Source organism: Arachis hypogaea, chromosome 13, assembly GCF_003086295.3.
Source record: "Arachis hypogaea cultivar Tifrunner chromosome 13, arahy.Tifrunner.gnm2.J5K5, whole genome shotgun sequence".
Classification (NCBI taxonomy): domain Eukaryota; kingdom Viridiplantae; phylum Streptophyta; class Magnoliopsida; order Fabales; family Fabaceae; genus Arachis; species Arachis hypogaea.
The window spans coordinates 51,058,113-51,080,327 of NC_092048.1; the positions used below are offsets into that span (position 1 = coordinate 51,058,113).

General features: G+C 37.7%; 1 protein-coding gene across 1 annotated transcript; it reads right to left on the reverse strand.

Moving 5' to 3' along the window:
* Nucleotides 1–9,346: 9,346 nt before the first annotated feature.
* LOC112734238 (uncharacterized) lies at nucleotides 9,347–10,882 on the reverse strand. The gene has a single exon (XM_025783478.1). It carries the CDS (start codon nucleotides 10,880–10,882, stop codon nucleotides 9,347–9,349), a length of 1,536 nt encoding a protein of 511 aa, XP_025639263.1.
* Nucleotides 10,883–22,215: the final 11,333 nt, after the last annotated feature.

The window sequence follows — 22,215 nt, forward strand, 5'->3', positions numbered from 1 at the left end:
CCTTCCTGATTCAACAACTTTTCTTTCCATCCCTCCAATTTACTCATGATTTTCTCTTTCAATCCATGTCAAAGCCTTGTTCTGAGATCTTTCCCATATGGCTGGTAACCCCAAGTATTTTTCTGGCATGTCTCATGCTATCATTCCTAAAATCTCTTCAATTTCTACCCTTATCTGTATCGACACCTGGCTTCCAAAGGTGATACTTGACTTATTCAAGTTTATCCTTTGTCCGGATGTCTCTGTGTATTCATTAAGAACTGTGATGATCTGAAAAATCTCATCCTCCTTTACTTTCACGAATATAATACAATCATCTGCAAATAACAAATGAGAGTACCAGGGCTGTTGGAGCTATCTGTAGACCAGTTATATGGCCTTTCTCCTGAGCCTCCTGCATTAGAATCTGTGAATACCTCAGCTGCTAAAATAAAAAGGTAGGGAGATAGGAAGTCCCCTTGTCTAATGCCTCTTTGTGGTTTGATCCTCTTAGACAGCTCTCCATTAACCTTTGCCCTATAGTTTGCACTTCTGACACACTTCATTACCAATTCAACCCATCTTTCGGTAAATCCGAGTTTCATAGTCACATTCTCGAGAAAATCCTACTCTAACCTATCATATGCCTTGTTCATATCCAACTTGATCGCTATATTCTGGGATCCCTCTCTTCCTTTCTTATTTAGGCTGTGATACACTTCTTCGACAATCACTACATTATCTTGTATGAGTCTTCCCCCTCCCCCCTACAAAGGCGCTTTGAGTTGGTGACACTATATCCTCTAATAGCCCTTTCAATTTCAGCACGATAACCCTTGTTATAATCTTATAAATAAAGTTACAACAACTGATCGGTCTTAGCTGATTAAGTTCTTCTAGATTCTTGACTTTTGGAATTAGGACAACTGTGGTTTCGCTAATCTCTTTCTTGCAAACTCCCATTTCGAAAGAATTCTTTAACAACTACACATACCTCCTTCGTAATTATCTCCCAGTGTTTTTGGTAGAATAACCCACTCAAACCATCTAGCCCAAGAGCCTTGAGGCCGCCCATGCTGAAAACTGCTTTTCTAACCTCCTCTTCAGTGACTTCTAAGATCAGCCCCCTGTTCATATCCTCTGTGACTCCTGCTGGAATTTTGTTTAGAATTGCTGCAAAGTTTCTTTTGCTATTAGAAGTGAATAACGCTTCAAATTGTTCCTCAATGTGGTTCATGATTTCTTTCCTGTCTTTCATCCATGATCCTGCTTCATTCTTCAGTTTGTCAATTCTGTTCCTTTCTCTTCTTTAAATGGTTGTGGCATGAAAGAAAGATGTGTTCTTGTCTCCCCATTTCAACCATTTTAACCTGGCTCTTTATCCCCAATATTTCTCTTCCTGCTTCCATAGAACTGCTATATTCTCCTTTAATAATTGTATCATCTCCTGCTTTTCTTGTGCTAAGTTCAAATCTTGTAGTTTCTTCAATTCATCCTTCAATGTGTAGATTTCTTTATCTGCACGTTTAAAAGTCTTCTTGCTCCAATTCTTAAGCTCCTCTTTGCAATTTTCTATTTTTCTTGTTATTCCTTCCTATTCACATCCATGAATATTCTCTTTATCCCACCCCTTCCTTACTACATTCTCGCACTCATCATGATTGACCCAAAATACCTCAAATTTAAAACACTTCTCCCTTCTTTGAATTTAATTTATGTTTAAAATTATCGGGCAACGGTAAAAACTTATTGCTGGTAGCGCTATAAGTGACGCATGATGGTACAAAGCTCTCCATTCCCAATTGGCTAACGCCCTGTCTATCTTCTCCCTAGTGATGAATCCATTCCTCGGGTAACTAAACCACGTAAATCTTTCACCTTTTAGGTCTAAATCCATAAGATAATTCATATCTACAAACTGCCTAAATTCTCTCACCTGGCTTTGTGGCTTTGGATGTAGACCAATTTTCTCCTCTTGACTCAAGATGTCGTTGAAGTCTCCTATGAATAGTTATGGCTCTCCCTCATTACAATTGTTTGCTGTGATAGCTCTCCATTGCTCCTTTCTTCTTCCAAAGCGTGGGTTTCCATAGATGAAATTACACCTCCATATTTTTTCTTTCCTATCGTTAATCTGGGATTTTATATGATTATCACACCAAAAATAAATATCAATATTATATATTTCATTCCACAAAAGGCATAGCCCTCCGGATAGTCCCCGGGGTTCTATGTGAAATACATTCTCAAAATGCAACCTTCTTTTCAACTTCTTGATAGTTCCTTTTTTAGCTCTAGTCTCTATTAGGAATACTATTGCAGGCTTTATTTGTTTGCACATGCTGTGCAATTCAGAAACTGTCGCGGAGGCTGTAACCCCGCGGCAATTCCAACTTATCACACTCATGGTTGATTTGGGGGTATGTGCAGGTCCGCCTCCTCAGCCATTGAGTTTTCCAAGTTGTCTCCTCTGATATGTGATTCTTCCTCATTAGCTCTCCCTTCCACGCAGCCTCCGACCACTTTGTTCTTCTTGCTAGCCCTCCACACCTGCGCAGCTTCCTCTTCTTCTTTCAGAAAATCTCCAATCTGTTCCTGCTGATCGTCTTCTCTTCTTCTCTTGAGTTTCAGCTTTTCCTCAATTCTTCGAGAAAGTTCTGTTTCATATTCCCTGACCACTACAATTGCTTTGTTATTTTTCTGCTCTAGTTCTTCTTCTTCAGCTAGTTCTACATAATAGAACCCTCCATCGCTTTTTGTGACTAGCTGCTTGCTATTCTATTCTGGCTTTTTCTCCCTGTTCTGATATTGACTTACTATCCCATCAACTTCCATATTATTTCTATTTTGGGCCCCTCTTCCACTTCCTCTTCTATATTTCTCTTCCTTTTTTCTTCAGCCATCTTTTTGTTGAATTCCTTCAATAGTTATCCAATAGTAAGGTTCTTCCTTTTTTCAGTTAGCCCACTTTTAATTTGCTGTCTATCCCTATTGGGCCTTTGGTTGATGAAGGCCCATTCCTTCTTTTTGGTGCTGTCCATTCTTCTCCTGCTTGGCCCACCTTTCTCTATATACCACCTAGGAATCTTGTTACTATCCTTCCCATTCTCCCCATCCTTTCCTGATTTCCTGACATCATTCACGTTTTTCATTGTTACTGATTCACTGATTTGTTGATTCTCTATAATACCCTTTTTCTTTTCCCTTTTTTCCTGGTTTGCTGTTCCATCACTTAGATTCAATATATTGTTGTCTTCATCACCGTTCATCTCTTCATCATCAACTACTTCAGCATGATCTTGAGCTTTCTGTATTGCCACTTGTTTCCCTCCCATTTGCTCCTATGGATTTACTAATTTGCCCCAAGATTTTGCAGAGGCACTAGCTTGAGAACTTCTTACACTCCCTTGATTTGACCCTTCTTTCTCCCTCTGTGATTGTCTTTTCAGCCACTCTCTCCCTTGCAAACTTCTCTCATGCGCCTCCCATAATTCCTCCACACAGTTGTTGTGTTCTTCCTTTCTCCTCCTAATTTCTCCCTTTCTTGCCTCATTCTCTATTGATCTCAGCCCCAAAGTTGTAAGTTCTGGTCCATATCTAGGAATTGCTGGGATTACTAATGATATAACCAGCTCTTGAACACATGCTCTTTTGTCATGCCCAATTTTTTCACATTTGTAACAGTAATCATATAATTTTTCATATTTGAACTCAGCCCATGAATGACTTTCATCATCTCTTTTAAACCAGAATTCTGTTTTCAGAGGTGTTTGAACATTTATCTCTACTCTGACCCTCAAGAACGATATGAGCATGTTTCCTTCAACAAAAGGATTCTCAGCACTTATAACTCTCCCTACTATATTGCTCCTATTTTTTCAGCATTTTTTATATTAATTCTATCATAAGGTAGCCCATGTATTTGAACCCAAATAGGAAGCTGATTATTGTTTACCTCGTCGATGGACAGGTTTGAGCTTCATCACTGCAGACTCAGCATATATCCTTTTATTCTGCATTGGTGATTACCAGCCCCTGTGGATCTCTCCACATATTGAAAATCATTTTACGCACTGTGATTGTATTTAGCACCTTTCCTGTTAATACTCGACCGACTAGTTTCTGGTCTGGGTTATCTCCTTGTTGAACTGGGGACTCCTCCAAGTCTAGAACATCCCCTTCCATGCCTACATTTCCGATACCTTCTATGAGTTGCCATGTTGATTTGTATTTCTTGTATTGTTGCTTCTTCCTTGGCTGATTTATGATTGTCTTCGTATTTATAACTGAACTAGATTTGAGAAGTTGATTGATTAATGGCTCCGCTTGTCGAAGTAGAACAGCTCCACTGTTGGAGAGCGTAAGGCTCCACTGTTGGAGAACTAGAAAGCTTGTTTGTAGGAGCTATATTTGTGAAACGTGTAGGACCAGCATATGTTTTTTGTTATGTTGTGGGTGGACTCTTTAGTTTGTTTTTTGCTCCCGTTGAAATTAAGAGTTAAATTTTTGGTGAGTTGGACAGAGAAAAAAATATTTGGTGAACAAAATTCTTAATTTTAAAAAATAAAAAACAAAAATATAATGGTAGTTGCTAGAAATTATTTTAAGTTAGGAAGGAAAATATATAATACAGTACAAAAAAAATATGTAAAAAAAAAAACTTAGTCAAAAAAATTATAAATAGAATTTAGAATGTTGTTTAAATTCACTGTAATTTTGATAATTTGGGAAGTTCAACCAATTAGTGATTATGATTATATAGAGTTCAGAGCTTTGTATTTTGGATTTTGAGTTGATTTTTTATTATTTTTAGTGATGATTTTATTTTATTAATTTAAATTAATAAATTAAAAAAGTAGTAAGTGTTTAATTTATTAAATTAGGATGGATCCAGAAAAAAGTACTTAAGTGCTTAAGATTAGATAGAGTACTAAGTTTAATTTAGCTATTATATATTAAAAAAATACTAAGTTTTAATTTATTAATTTAAGGTGGATCCAAAATAAAAAATTATTAAGTGTTTAAGATTATATAGAGTTTAGAATTTAGGAGTCAGATTTAAGATTTAAGATTTAAGATTTAAGATTTAGGATTTAGGATTTTAGGATTTAGTTTTTAGAATTTATAGTTTAGGATTTAGAATTTAGAATTTATAGTTTTAGAATATAATGTTTAGGTTTTAAGTATAGGATTTAAGGAGTAATGGTTACGGATTAGGATAAATTTTTTTAAATAAATAAAATAAATATTTTATTTAAGAATATAGATAATTTGTAGTATTTTTACAAATTTACATTGCATTATTTATCTCGTTTAAGTTGCTACATACTGTTGCTGATCGGGAGTTACTTGATAACCGACAAGTCAAACAATCAGGTCTATCTCAAGTAGTTATCACTATTGAATGACTTTCAGAGGTGTCGCGGTCTGTCTTGGGGATTTGCTGTACTTGCATGGACGTACCACTCTTTATGTTCTGCAGCACATCGAGATACTACAGACATTGCTAGGTGCACTCCGCTTTTGATCTCTTGGATATACCATAGATTTCTTCAGTGGTGTTCACCTGAGAGACAAGTTCTGACGTATCTTATGGCTCAGAGGTAACTATTATTGCTTATGGTTTTTTTCCTTTTTTTTATTTATGTAATTGAACATCCTCTTGCATAAATTGAGACACTTTAATTGTTGCATATGTCCATAGGTTGATAGGTATGACCCAATAGAGTAGAGACCAGCACGACTAGAGAATCTTTTTTTGATGGCGTCTGTCGTTAAGAATTAAAAACATAAATTCGTTCACACTGTAAATGAAATAAATAATGCAGTATAAATTTGTAAAAACGCTACAAATTATATATATTCGTAAATAAAATATTTATTTTATTTATTTAAAAAATATTTGTTAGGATTTAGAATTAGGTTTAAGATTTAAGATTTAAGATTTAAGATTTAATATTTAAAAATTATGTGTATATTAAAATTGAAATAGATTTTATTAGAAATAACAATTTAATTGGATTTAATAGAAAAAGACATAAGATAATAATTGTACTTTTATGATTATTTATGTTTAATATGTTTGAGAAACTAATTATTTGTTTGAGACTGTAAATTTTAGTTAAAAATTTAAGTGCACTGGTATTATTTTGAAATAAATGAATAGTATTATTTGTAATGAAGGTAAAAGTATGAATTGTAAACGACGAAGTTTTAATAAAATAATATTTGGTTTCATTTAAATAAAGAGAATTATATAATTTAAAAACGAAATGTGTAAAGCAAAATTAAAATAAAAATGATTTCGAATTGAAATTAATATATAGAAAAAGTTTTTTTTTTCAAAGTTGATAGGATATCAAATTAAGTCTAGAAAATAATTCTCTTTAGGTATATTGTTGAAAATTTAGAGTTTAAGAGGTAGGATTTAGAGTTTAAGTTTACGGTTTATAATTTAGTTTGATTTTATAAAAATATTTTTATTTTTTATTTTAAAAATTTTATTAAAAACATAAAAGCAATGAAAAATATAATTTTATTATATTTATTTTTTTTATATTATTTTACAAATTTTAAAATAAAAACATTTGAAAATTTTAGTTTTTTAAACCTTTAATATACAAACAATTGATTACATAATTCAAATGTTATACAAATTATCATCAACATCGTAGCATTAGCCATTGATTATACAATTCAAAAAGAAATCAACGGACCCTCTCTTTAATAATTGTATCTGTTTTTTTTTTCTTCAATTATTATTATTAGTATTTTTTTTTTGGTATACAAAATGGGGCATAACACCCAAAACAAAAAAATTACAAAACAGAAATTAATCGGGGTAAGGTAGCCTCTCTACAATCATCAGCTAAGATGCTCCTAAGTTTGATACTTGGTTGATCAATAAAATGATATCTTGGTTCAGTAAATAAGCTTTCATTTACCATGCAATCTGCTCCTCTATTTCCTTCTCTGTAACTATGTACCAGTTTAGTTTGCCATTTTCTCTGGAGGAGCTCCACTATTTTCCTCACTATTGCATCTGGGTGTTTATTGGAATTTGTTGCTCCTTTTATCACGTCCACCACCGCTTTGGAATCTACTTCTAGAATGATTTTTCTCAATCCCAATTCCCATGTTGTTTTGAGTCCATAATAAACCCCCATAACTCTGCATAGTAAGCTGTACAATAACTAATATTTGCAACAAAACCTGCAATCCATCTACCTTGATAATTACGAATTAAACCTCCGCATCCAGCCATTCCAGGATTTTCCTTTGCAACCCCATCTGTATTGACTTTCATCCAATCCTCAGGTGGGCATTCCCAGCATATATTTGTTTCAATTTTGTTTTGCCTCTGACCCTCCTTCTTGAAAGCTTCCTGGATTTGTTTTACCTGTTTTAGGATAAAAGGCAAAGGTTGCATTGGTCTTTGGAATGGTGGGTTGAATATTTCTTGATTCCTCCACTTCCATAACCACCAACAAGTTACTAGAAATTGTGTATTCCAGTTTCCTTGTTTTGTGGTTCCAAGATCCATGGCAAGATTCCATCGGATCCAAGCATTAAAGGGAGCTCTAAAGAAATCATGTATGTGCTCATGATGGATTAGCTTTACCCAAACTCTAGACGCCACTGGACAGTCTCGCAGCATATGTATTGTGTTTTCCTCTACACCAGTACATCTATGGCAGCTTGAGTTCATCCCAAAAATCCGTGCTCTTCTGTGTGAAGTCATGATTCTTTCACGGACAACTAGCCATATAAAACATTTGATCCTTTCGGGTCCTCCCCACTTCCAAATAATCCTCCAAATTTGGTCGGTTTCCTCTCCATGATTTTCAAGTATTCGATATGTACTTGAAATAGAAAAGTTACCGTCATTTGCAGGGTTCCATCTCAACCCATCTCTACCAAGTTCTGGTTCAGCTGGTGGTATAGCTCTGATCTTGCATAAAGTTTCCTCATGCAGAAATTGTCGTAGGAATTCAAAATTCCATTGCCCATGTATGACTGCCTCACTAACTGTCATATTAAGGTTTGTGTTATCAATAAATTTTTTGCTATTTAGCAAAAGCGGAGGTTCATTCTTCACCCATCTGTCTCTCCACAGATTTGCTTCCTTACCATCCCCTATAGAGTGAGAAATGTTTTGGTAGAACAGCTCCTGAAGTTTAGTTAACTCCTTCCATAACGGAGAATCCGTAGCACAGGCCTTCATATCATGTAGAAGGATTTTATCCCTTCCATATTTGTTCACCAGTGTTTGCACCCATAATGCATCTTTATCAATGTGAATTCTCCACAAAATTTTCAACAAAAAAGCAACATTCATAGTCTCCAGCTTTTTGAATCCCAATCCTCCCAAATATTTTGGTTGGCAAAGAGTGTTCCAATTAACAGCATGAAACTTTCTGTTCTCCATATCACCACCCCAAACAAATTTTCTCTGCATTTTTTCAATTTCATAACATATTCCTTTTGGAATCTTCATATGCATCATATCAAAGTTCATAGAAGGGCTTATAACGGATTTGGCTAAAGTTATCTGCCCCGCAAAAGATAAACAACTACTTTTCCAACCCTTTAACTTTCCTGCTACTTTATCAATTAAATTCTTAAATTTTTCTTTACCTTTTCGGGCATTGGTCAGCATCGCTCTGAGGTATCTTCCCAAGCAGTCTGCCTCTATAAAACCACTTTGGTTTTTTATTTCCTCTTTAGTCTGTCCTGTCACATTTCTGGAGAAGAAGATAGATGTTTTTGTAACATTCACCTGAAAACCTGAGGCAAGCCTAAACTCCTCAAGAACCCCTTTTACCACATTCATTTGATTTGTAGAAGCCTCCACAAAGAGCAAAAGGTCATCTGCAAAAAGCAAGTGTGAAATGGCTGGTCCTTGTCTCCCAGCCCTCATTGGTTTCCATCTTCCTTCGTTGACCTTTTCCTCTATGAGTTGTGATAGTTTATCCATTGTAATGACAAAAAGATAAGGAGAGATTAGATCTCCTTGTCTTATGCCACGAGTTGGAAGGAATTTCTCCAATTTGCACCCATTCCACAGGAGTTTATAAGACACAGATTCAACACAAGACATTACAATGCGTCTTAGGTGGTGTGGAATTCCGAATTCTTCAAGACTCCTCCGAATAAAATCCCACCTTATACGATCATACGCTTTCTCAAAATCAATTTTTATAGCCATAAAAGTTTTTCTCCCCTTCATCTTCTTCATGTCGTGAACCATCTCTTTGGCTATAATAATATTATCATGTATAGTTCTTTTTGGCACAAAACTCGATTGGTTAGGGGCAATCCTTGTGGCTAAAGTGGGTTTAATTCTCGCAACTAAGATCTTTGCAATTCATTTATATACCACATTACATAGAGCTATTGGGCGAAATTGTGTAATAAATTCAGGCTGAGGAATTTTAGGTATAAGAGCAATTAAAGTTTGGTTAACCTCCGCAATAGCTTCCGGATTCAGCCATAAATACCTGATATATGAGCAAAATGCTTCCTGCACCAGGTTCCAATTCTCTTTAAAGAAGTGAGCAGGATATCCATCCTCACCTGGGGCCTTGAGGGAACCGATTCCAAACAGTGCTTCCTTTATCTCATCATGCTTGAGATTAGCTTCCATAATAGCCAAGTGTTCGCTCTCCATAGGCGGATATGTGAGTGTAGTGTTTAGTTGAAAACTTTGTTGTTGATCTTCAGTGTAAAGGTCATCAAAATGCTTTATTGCTAATCCTTTGAGACATTCTATATCTTCACACCATTCTCCATCACTATTTCGCAATTTAACTATACGGTTCTTCCTTCTTCTTATCAAAGTTTTTGTATGGTAAAATCTTGTATTACGATCACCCTCTGTAATCCATAGCTGCCTTGATTTTTGTAGCCATAGGAGTTCCTCCTGCTTCAATATTCCCTCTAATTCTTCTACGAGTTCTTTCTCCAGCCGGTATAGAAATTGATTGCTGCCATACTCTGGAGATTTCTGTATCCCATTCAATCTTCTAAGAACTCTCTCCTTTCTTCTGAACACATCCCTAAACACCTCTTTGTTCCATGTCTTCAAACTATTGGTGAGCAAATTAATTTTTTGAGGCAAACCTTCTCCGAGTTTCCAAGATTCATTGATTACCTCCTTGTATTCTGAATGAGTCTCCCACATAATCTCGTATCTAAAAGGTTTTTCTCCTATATCCATTCTAGCTGGTATAGTTTTTATCAAAAGGGGGTGATGATCTGAGCTACATCTCGGGAGTGTTTCAACTCTAGCATCCGGGAACATCATTTTCCATTCTTTGTTTGCAACTGCCCCGTCAAGCCTTTTCAAAATCCTCTCCATTCCTTCTCTCTCTGCCCGCTTCCATGTGAATTTTGAACCCACATATCCTAAGTCAATCAGATTACAGTCACAAATCCATCTCTGGAACTTCCTGTAGGCATTCATATTTCTGGTACCTCCCCCTTTTCTTTCTGATAAGTTTGCAATTTCATTAAAATCCCCAACTAAAACCCAAGGATCTGTCATACCTGTAGCAATGTCTCGAATATCCTCCCAGAGTTGTCTACGAAGCCGCTCTTGTGGGGAAGCATAGACCGCTGTGATGTACCAGCTAGGATTGTTTGTTATTTTGACCCTCATGTGAATGAATTGTGCTTGTTTTTTAATAATAGAAATCACCAAAGAGGCATCATCCCACAGCACCCACACACCACCACTGAACCCCACCGCTTCTTCCACGCATGAGAACTGGCTTTCAATTGATTGTTCGTTATTTGTTTGCATTGGCTTCTTTAGTTGTTTGGCCCCATTGTTGCATGGAGAAACTGGTGATTGGGCTTTTGATGTCTGGTTGGGCTCCGAAATAGTAATGTCAAGGTCCATTTGTTCTTTGTTGCTTTGATGACTTTGATTTTTTTTTTAACTGGATTTACTGAGCTGGCATTTCTTATTGTTGGCTCCCTACATTTTGCTTTAATTACCTGATTTTTCTCTTTTTGTTTACCCGTATCATTTTTTTCGATAATCTGTACCTCATCTTCCTTTTCCTTTTGCATCCCATTATTTTGGTCTTCCTTATCATTTGTTTCCTCATTTTGTAGCACATGAAATCTAGAAAGATTCCCTGTTTTCATGCCTTCCTTCATCTTACCACTACCTCCATGATTATTTCCATATTCTCCTATTTTCAAGGTTTTTTTTGCCACGTACTGGCTTTTGCACAATCATCCAGGGACCGTATGATTCCTCTGAGGCATCAATGACTTTTTTACCCTTATCCTTTTCCGTAATTCCACTGCTACCCCTTTCTTCAACCTCTTCCTCTCCTCCTTTGTTTTCTCCATTGCTGATGGTATTGCCTCCGTTTTCATTTGTAACTTGATTCTTCTCTGGGCATGTACCGTTGTCGTGTCCTACTCTTCTACAAGAAAAGCAGACTTGATGTAAACCCTCGTATTCTACTGCAAGTTTCACTCCGTTGATCATGTAATGAGAAACCAGTGGCTTGGTCAAATCTAATTCCACACAGATTCTTGCATATTTACCCCTAGCAATGTCAGCCGTATTACTATCAACCTTGATGGTCCTACCAATGATGTTGCCAATTTTTTTCAAAATTGACTGATGGTAGTATTCAATAGCGACTCCCGGCAGCCTAACCCATGCCGCAATAGTATCAATGGTAGCTAAGGTTGGATCAAACTCTGGTTTCCATAAGCGAACAGCTAAATAGTGATCAAATATTTTCCAAGGACCTTGCATAATCGCATAATCAAGATCTTCTGAATTAAAGAAGTGCAAAAGAAAATAGTCGTTTCCTAGGTCTATCACCTCCAGACTGCCATGCTTTCCCCACATTGCCTCCAATCTTCTCCTCATCACCATCAGAGAGATCATTCGGCCCATAAGCTTCACTATTAGAGATTCCCACCACTCTTTCCTTAGCTCCCTCTTAATGTGCTCTCCTATTACTAAATTGTACAGCCCATTCGGCATTTTCTTGATAACCACTTCATCCTCTTCCTCCATTTCTTCATCTTCCTCTGTTTCCTCGTGGTTTGTGTCTGCTTCCATGACCTCCACTTCGCCCTTTTCAGTTTTTCTTCCGCTTTTCACCATGTCTGCAAAAGAGCGTGCTCTCTCCTCCTATGCCATCTGGTTTTCTTCTGCCGTTACAGGGACCTTTTCGACGTGGGCCTCCTTCTGTACTACATTATTCTCTGCCCCTTCCTCCATCCAATCCTCTGAGCGTGGAAACAGAGCTCGTCCGCCAGAGAAAGCATCGTTTGCGTTGGTCTTTTTCCCTTTTTTCACAGATCTCTCTTCCACCTCCTCCCTTGGTCCATGGGGCCGAGAGGCCCCACCCCTCACAAAACCACCTTGCATTCCCCTCACTGGAAGAGTGAGATGAGCGCCGCATAAGATAAAAACCCTAGCAGAAGAGAAATTTTAGAAGACAAATAATTTTGCCACTAGTAGAGCCTTGTTTTTCTGTCCTAAGGAAAACAGCCTTTTTTTATTATTATTAGTATTATTATTATTATTTTGGTAAAAAAAAAAAAGACGGGCCTAAGTCCAACAAACACAAAACCCACTACACTAGATCCTCAGTAGTTACACAAATGGAAAGTACCCTTTGTAAGTACATCATCATTTGTTACTCTCCAATATTGTCTTCTGATCGTTATTATTGTTACTTCAATAAATCAGCCCATTAAACTAACACAAAAAACATAAGCCCATCCACCATGGAACCCAACCCACCTATTATCCATTATAAAAAACTATTAGACAAAACCAAAAACAGCCCACAAATTGGCATGACCTAACTAGCAATTAATTCATCGTTATCACAGAACCTTTACGGACATTTTCTGTCATTTCTACAGCAACAACAACTCATGCTTTCACCTTTCCCAACCATCACTACACGCGTCCAAACCAGTAAATTGTTTATTACAAATAGATTTAATTTTTATTATAGATAAATTTTTTGTTATCGTCGAAATTACTGATGGATTTTATTTTTCTGCAAAAGTCTCATCAAAAATGATTTACTGATAGATTTTTTTTGTCACTGGCTAATTTTTTGTCGGTAATTATCCACTCCATTTCGCATAAAAGTAAGATTTTCTGACAGATTTTTCGTCGATAATTAGCGTTAGATTTTTCGACAGATTTTTCATCAGTAACTAGCATCAAATTTTCTGACAGATTTTTCGTCAGTGATTAGAGCCTTGGAAAAGCATTCCAAACTCTGAATACAAACGAAAAATCTGTCTGTAAATCTGTCAGTAAGGTAAAATAGATTTTTTTTTAGATTTTTCATTACAAAATAAACCTGTTTTCATACAAAATAAATATAAATTTAATGAATACAAAATTTTGTCTAACTTATATTCGCATATTTATAATATTTCTAAAAATAAACGAGTCAAACTAAAAAAAAAGTACTATAAATAAGCAAGTCAATATAATTCAAAACATAAACAAAGTGTGTTGATACATTAACTATAATCCTCAGTGTATTATTTAACCATACTAAAACTATCAGCTAGTCCTCAGTGTCATCTTCATCCTCATCATCATCCGAAGAGATTGAGGGTGGCGGTGGTAGTGGAACAGCACTGGAACTACTTGGCGCTCTAACCTTCTTGTAATAGCTAACATAAGCCTCATTCCATCTCTTCTGTTTCATCTTTTCTTTTTTGGCTTTTTCAATTGCCCGTTTTAACTTTTTTAAGTTCTTTTGAGTCTTTTCCAAATGAGCCAAGCATGTATCTAACAACTTACTAATACACTCATCTGTCTTTTGAGTAACATGCTGAAAAAGCTCTTCATTGAGATTATGAATCTGGTCTTGTAAATTAGAAACAAAATTTTGATTTATAGATGCTCTTCCAAATACAGAGTTGACAGAAGTGGTTCCAAACTTAATAGAGCTAGAAAAGAATGCCCATTTCCATAAACTCGATTCTTTTTTTGTCCACCACACACTTCCTCCCAACATTATATATAAACATAACATATATCATAGATCATATATACATATAAAAGTACTGTCATATATATCATAAATGATTGTATAACCCTTCACATCTTGCTACTATATACCTAATCAATACTCTGCGCCATGGTCCATATAGGAAGCCCCTAAGCTGGTGCTCAAAACTAGCCTAGTCAACTATTTACATCCTATCCTTTCAGTGAGTCTAATCAAAAGTGAGAGACTAAAACACAAAAGCTAGGCTACTAACACAAAAAAAAACTCCCATAAGCCACATCCTCAGCTCCCAAGCATCAACTGTCGTCATCAGAGGAAATCATAATCACATCTGAACACTCCTCAGAATCCTTGTCCTCATCATCAGAAATCTCAACAATCTCAGGAGGGGCCCTGGCACTTGTACTACTGGTCTGACCAACACTCGTCGGTCCACTAATGGAGGTGGTGTGCAGCTCTTCAGATGACGGCTCAGACAAAGATACTAAGATCTGCTCTATAAGAATAACCTCCTCAGGTATAGGTTCTGGTAGATGTTCTTCCATAGGCTCAGGCTCAGGGTCCACTTGTTCCTCAGGCTGATCGGGGTGTTGAGATACAGGTCCATCATGGAACGGGTGAAACGGAGCATCCGGGTGGAGCCAATGCAACGGAAACTCATAAGGCATATCGAGGTTAAAGTGCGGACTGTTAATCGGATGACAGAAGGGGTAGTCACACATAACGTACATATGGGTCCTAATCTCTTCAACTACTACATAAAATCTATGCTATACAAGATCCTCATATATGTAGGGAGGGTTCATCTCATAAAACAGGACTTCGGTCTCCATCTGAAGGGGAGGAAGGAAAGCCGTAAGAACTGGGGGGTTCTTAATAGGGTCGGGGGTAGTTAGTTAGGTCGGGATTATCATAATTTAATTTAATTCACAGCCAATTATACTATATTCACAGAGAAGCAACCAGTCACAAAAATTCAGTATATAATTAAAGAATGCACAAACACAAGAAGACAACACAATCAATTTCATATCATCAAGTAAAATGCAAATACGCAGCAAGGATGATGCATGTCTATTCCTATCGCAGGCCATGAGCTCATGTGTCGGTTGCCTACCCGCTCCTGACATTATCTGAGCACAAGTCCCAGATATGGCTTTCCATATGCATATAGTGTGCATATAAATCTTACAGCCAAACGCATACTATGTGACTTTTAAATGTATTGTAATATGCTTACATTTGAAAAACAGTTCTCAGTGTGTGGGCGTCCCACTATACATTTGGCACTAAGGTTCAAACAAGGTCGCATCTGCTCTCCTTGGCAAACGGTCTTTTAAAGCCTTTTTATCTTTGCCCTCTGCTCTCCTATGGCAGAGACCCCTTTAGTTACTACATTCTTTTCTGTTCTCTGCTCTCCTGTGACAGATGTTATTTAGATTATTTTAATCTTTACTTTCTACTCTGTTATGGCAGAGATTTCTTTAATATTTTTTTCTTTTCTTTTCTTTCTTCTTCTTTTCTTCCCTATCATTCCATAATATAAATTATCTCCGAATTATTTCGTCGCATTTCCCTAAGTGTCTTATGGAAAGAGATCAAAGATTCTTAATTTAGATTTGTCTTTCTAAAACTTTTAGGACAGTTTTTTGCTTATCCTTTTATTATATCATAAATAAAATAATATCTTTTAAATAAAGGGTAGGCTTATTTGGGATAAGTGAGCTAAACAAATAATGGCCTCAATCATACGCATGCATATAACATATTAAACATTGGACATATAGGATGAAACAAAATTAAGATCACAATCATAGAGAAGTAAAAACACAAGAATAAAATATTTATGGTTAAATAATGTAACCATATAAATAAGCTCAAATTCTCACAGGTTGTGTGTTCTTAGCTTTTTAAACTATGTTCCAAATACAACTTCAAACAAGTTTACACAAAGGTTTTGATTTAAATTAGTTAAATTTCTCAAAAAGTAGGGTCTTAGAAGAAACTTATTATTTTCAATCAAGTAGAACATGCATGTGAATAACCTATTTCTATGCAATCTATCTTATTCTACAAAAGAAAAATTAACTAAATATCCTATTTTACTGGTGTTTAAGGAAAAAAAGTTACCTCCGGAAGTCAGGTACTGACTGACCTCCCCACACTTAAAGCTTTGCACCGTCCTCGGTGCCATCTGTCAGGAACAAAGGGGGCTAGTAGCAGCATCTCCACCATCGGGATCGTCATGGCTCCCTGTGCTGGTAAATGAAGTGGACTCCGAGGTGTTTGGGTCTTTGTAGTTTCCCATAAGTAGCTCCTTGAGGTATGTGAATCGGCGCTTGTTACGGCGCTCTCTTAGCTTTGCTTTGTGTTCCTACCGATCCAACCTTTCAAGTATCTGATGGAGCAGTTGGTTTGTTGTAGGTGCTTGTGGTGTTGAAGGAGGAATGTCTTCAGCCGGTTCTGTAGGCTGGCTTGTAGTGGCTGGTGGTGGTCTAATATATTTTCCATTAGGGACGTACTGATCATCCCATGGAAGGAAGGCTTTGGTGTCCCCAGCTCTGTAGGAGACTCCGGCTGCCGAGATGAGATCTGAAACCAAGGCGGGAAAAGGTAAATTGCCCGCAATTTGTACGTATCCCATTACATTCTGGATGTGTCTTGGTAAGTTTAAAGGCTGGTCTGTAAGAATACCAGAGTAAAACAGCCATGTCTGCAGTGAAGGAAGACTCATGAGTGCTCGGAAAGACGTAATGAGACATAATCTGTGCCCATACTCGAGCCTCCAAGGTAAGTGCTGAAGCCGATATCCCTTTTGGTCTGGATCGATGGTATCCGTAGATCCATCTACTGCCAGGTTGTGCTATAACTCTGAGAATGGCGTCCCAGTCAAATTGGTATGTCTGGTGCTTGAGTGAGGCTTCTTGGAATGCGTCCAATCCTTCTGGAGCAGGGGAAAGATCTAAAGCTTGTTGAATGGCCTCTTCAGTTATGGGGACTTGCTTCTGACGGACATAGACAGACTACATGGTTGGCATGTGAAGGTTGGAGTAGAATTCTACTACCTATGAGAGATTAACCTGCCGTGGCTGTCTTCGTAGGAATCCCCATTGTCTTTGTTCAATTTGCGGCTCAACAAATTCAGCATTGCAGGTCGGGAGGATTAGAAGGTATTCATTGTTGTAATTCCTCTCTGCCAGGATGGGGAACATTTGCTCACAGTAGCGGTTAGGAAACCGCGCAGTGTCCTTTGCTGGGAAGGTTCTTTCTTTTTCGTCGACCTTGATGATCCTCTTGATTCTTTTTGTTGAGGGCTTTACTGCTGTTGAAGATGGCTCTGCCACTAATGCTCTTTTTGTACCTCTCCTTGCTAGTGGTTTGGGAGTAGCTTTCTCTTTACCTTTCTTGGTGGTCATCCTGAAAAAGGAAAGAGAAAGTGAGATGTAAATCGAAGGGTTCGAGCAAGGGAGCGAACATTATGAGTAGTAATCAATGCACTGTAAGGAAGGATGTCGTTAACACATGGTCTAGACTACATGTGAAAAGTTCATCAAAGGAAACATAGCAAGTGCATGTGGTGGCAATTAAATGCAAGATGTTTATTGGCATGCTGGCAAAGGCATGAGTAGCATATATCAAGCATTCAATGTCCAAGTTAGATTACCAAGTCTTTCAAACTAATAACCTGCTTGTATTGACAATTATATGAAATTAATAAAATATAAAAGGAATTTTGTAAAAAACAGGCATTAAAGTAGTAGTGTAGAATGAGTAAAAATAATGTGTAATGCCATACGGGCGTTTTCACAAACACTTGGCATGCATGTTGAATATGTTATTGGAAGTAGTAAATTTAGTCATGCAAGCAACCCTTTTTGAAAAGTAATATATAATTGTCAAACAAGTCCATGATAATCCACAAGCAAAATATAGAAAATAAAGACCTAAATAGATTTTCAACACCAATTAAAAGGAATAAAAAGAAAGAAGGTAAAAGAAAAAGAAAATATATATAAAGAAAGTAAAAAAGAAAAAGAAAAAGAAAACATAATAAAAATAAGAATAATAATGGGAAAGGATAGAGGGGAAGAGGAAAATAAAAACCTTGATAATGGTGGTGAAAAGAAGAAGTAGAACGTGGGAAAGAAGTAAGAAGGAAGAAGGGAGAAGAAAGAAATAATAGAGGAAAAGAAAAATTAGGATTTGGGAAAGAAAAGATAAGATATTTTGGCTGATCAGGATATTCTGTGCGCCGAATGTGACGCGGACGCATGGATGACGCGGTTGCGTGATGTGCGATAAATACAGGTGACGCGGACGCATGGGTCACGCGGTCGCGTGACCTGAAATGTGCGATTGGCGCGAGGGCAGCGACGCGTTCGCGCAACTCTCTATGTTAAACTCATTTTGCCAAAACTTAGGGTGACGCGATCGCGTGGTTGACGCAGTCGCGTGAATAGCCATGTTTGGAGGACGATGCGGCCGCGTGGGGCACGCGGTCGCGTGACAGGGCTAGTGCTTATAGCATCACTCCAGCCCCACTCCATTGCAACTTGCTGCTATACACACTTTTTACGTCGATTTTTAGGGTCACGCGTTCGCGTGGGTGACGCGGACGCGTGGGCATGTTTGTGCCTAAGGCACACCTCTAGCCACTCTTTAGCGTGACTCTCTGTCCAATTCTCTTTTCTTCAATACGCCCTGGTGACGTGGACGCGTCAGCGACGCTGCCGCGTCGCGTGCATTTTTTTTAAATAAAATGTAGAATGCTCATGCAAACTATATGCAGCTATATGCAGGGATGATGAGAAGAGTCATTAGCATCATAAAAATAAAGTAAAAACAAAACTAAGACTGAAACGGAACGATCATACCATGGTGGGTTGTCTCCCACCTAGCACTTTGCTTTTACGTCCTTAAGTTGGACGCTCTTTAGGCTCATTCTGCTTCTCTTGGTGTGTCTTCCAAGAGGAAGATCTCTAGTTCCTTTTGATTCTTCATCTTCTCACCATGATAAAGCTTTAGGCGATGTCCATTGACCTTTAGAAATTTGGAGCTAGTAAGATGACGCAGGTGAAAAACTCCGTATGGCTCTACCTTCTCTACTCTGTATTGACCTTCCCATCTGGATCTCAATTTACCTGGCATGAGCCTCAGTCTGGAGTTATATAGTAGGACTAACTCCCCTGGTCTGAATTCTTTCCTTTTAATGTGCTTGTCATGGACAGCCTTCATTTTCTCCTTGTAACGCTTGGAGTTGTCATATGCTTCTAGGCGGAGGTTCTCTAGTTCTGCTAGTTGTAGCTTTCTTTCAGCACCAGCTTTTGTAAGATTCATGTTGCATTCCCTTACAGCCCAAAAAGCCTTGTGTTCCACCTCCACGGGGAGGTGGCAAGCCTTTCCATATACCAAGCGGAAGGGGCTCATACCAATGGGTGTCTTGTATGCTGTTCTGTATGCCCAGAGTGCATCTTGTAGCATGGCACTCCAGTCCTTCCTATGAGGTTTTACTATCTTCTCCAGAATACGTTTAATCTCTCTGTTAGAGACTTCTGCTTGCCCATTGGTCTGGAGATGATAAGCTGTTGCTACTTTGTGAATTATCCCATGCTTTTTCAGTAATCCTGTTAGTCTTCTATTACAAAAATGGGTGCCTTGATCGCTCACGATTGCTCATGGTGATCCAAAGCGACAGATAATATGGTTTCTAACAAAGAAAACAACAGTGTTAGCATCATCAGTACGGGTAGAAATTGCTTCCACCCACTTAGAAATATAATCTACGACTAACAGTATATAAAAATAACCATTAGAATTTGGAAACGGACCCATGAAGTCAATACCCCAAACATCAAAATATTCACAGAAAAGCATGAGCTGTTGAGGCATCTCATCCCTTTTGGATATATTACCAAATTTTTGGCATGGGGAACAAGATTTACAAAATTCAGCAGCATCTTTAAAAAGAGTAGGCCACCAGAATCCACAGTCTAGAATTTTTCTAGCTGTTCTTTGAAAGCCAAAATGTCCTCTACTCTCAGATGAGTGGCAGGCCTCTAAAATGGACTGAAATTCTGATTGAGGCACACACCGTCTAATTACTTGGTCAGCACCACACCTCCATAAATATGGATCGTCCCATATATAATATTTGGACTCGCTTTTCAGCTTGTCTCTCTGGTGCTTAGTAAAATATGGAGGAAAAGTGTGGCTAACTATATAATTAGCTACAGGTGCATACCAAGGAACTACTTCAGATACTGCTTGTAAGCTATCAAATGGGAAATTATCATTTATAGGAGTGGAGTTACCCTTAATGTGCTCAAGGCGACTCAGGTGGTCTGCCACTAAATTTTGGTTACCACTCCTGTCCTTAATTTCTAAATCAAATTCTTGTAGCAGCAGTATCCAACGTATTAGCCTTAGTTTGGACTCCTTTTTAGCTAATAAATATTTTAGAGCTGCATGGTCTGAGTACACTACTACCTTAGTACCAAGTAAATAGGCTCAAAATTTATCCAGAGCAAAAACAATAGCAAGAAGCTCTTTTTCAGTAGTAGTATAATTAGAGTAAGCAGCATCTAGAGTCTTAGATGCATAAGCAATTACAAAAGGGTCTTTACCTTCGCGCTGAGCCAGCACTGCTCCTACTGAATGCTTGGAAGCATCACACATAATTTCAAATGGCTGCTCCAGTCTGGTCCTCTCACAATTGGAGCTTGAGTCAGGGCGGTCTTCAGCTTATCAAACGCTTGCATACAGCTTTCACTGAACTCGAACTCAATTTCTTTCTGCAGCAATCTGAATAAAGGTAATGCTACCTTACTGAAGTCCTTAATGAATCTCCTGTAAAAATTTGTGTGGCCAAGGAATGAACGGATTTCCCTCACGGAGGAGGGATAAGGTAAACTAGAAATAACATCCACCTTTGCTGGATCTACAGAAATGCCAGTATTAGACACAACATGTCCTAGTACAATTCCTTGTTTGACCATAAAGTGACATTTTTCAAAATTTAATACAAGGTTTGTACTAACACATCTGTCTAACACTCTAGATAAACTATTCAAGCAAAGGCTAAATGAATCACCATATATGCTAAAATCATCCATAAAAACTTCCATACAGTTCTCAATCAGATCAGAGAAAAGACTCATCATGCATCTTTGGAAAGTAGCAGGTGCATTGCATAAGCCAAAAGGCATTCTCTTATAAGCATAAGTCCCAAAAGGACATGTAAAAGTAGTCTTTTCCTGATCTTCAGGAGCTATATGAATTTGAAAGTATCCTGTATAACCATCTAAAAAATAATAATGAGATTTACCTGACAGGCGATCAAGCATCTGATCAATGAATGGCAAGGGGTAATAATCCTTGCGAGTGGCTTGGTTGAGACGCCTATAGTCAATGCAAACTCTCCATGAATTCTGCACTCTAGTTGTCAAGAGCTCTCCGTGCTCATTTCTTATTGTTGTGACTCCAGACTTCTTGGGCACCACTTGTACTGGACTGACCCATTCACTATCTGAGATGGGGTAAATGATATCTACTTCAAGTAGTCTGGCTACTTCTTTCTTGATAACTTCTAAGATGGTGGGATTCAATCTTCTTTGAGGCTGACGGATAGGCTTTGCTCCTTCTTCTAAGAATATTCTGTGTTCACAAATTTGAGGACTAATGCCTACTATATCCGCCAAGCTCCATCCAATTGCTTTCTTATGTTTTCTCAGCACACTGAGTAGCTATTCTTCCTGTTGAGAAGTGAGTTCCTTTGCAATAATGACTGGGAACTTCTGCTTGTCCTTAAGGTAAGCATACTTGAGGTGTGGAGGAAGAGGCTTTAATTCTAATTTCTGCTCATAGCTAGGCTCTGGATCATTCGGGACTGGTGATAATGGTAAAGTCTTCTCATTATTTTCAGAAAGTGTCCCCACACTTGGACCTTGCTCCATATACTTTTCTTCTAATTCTTCCTGGTAAACTTCAGCTATAGTTTCATCAATAATGTTGCATTGGAAGATAGAATGATCTTCTGGAGGATGCTTCATAGCTTCATTTAAACTGAAACTCATTGTTTTGCCATTTATCTCAAACGAGTAAGTTCCTGAGAATGCATCCAGCGTGAACTTTGAAGTCTTCAGGAATGGTCTTCCAAGCAGGATCGATGATGGTCTTCCTGAGTCATTAGGGGGCATTTCCAGGATGTAGAAAT

What these genes read in the sequence shown, in the direction of transcription:
- LOC112734238 (XM_025783478.1), bottom strand. Translation starts at nt 10,882, where the DNA reads ATGGACCTTGACATTACTATTTCGGAGCCCAACCAGACATCAAAAGCC.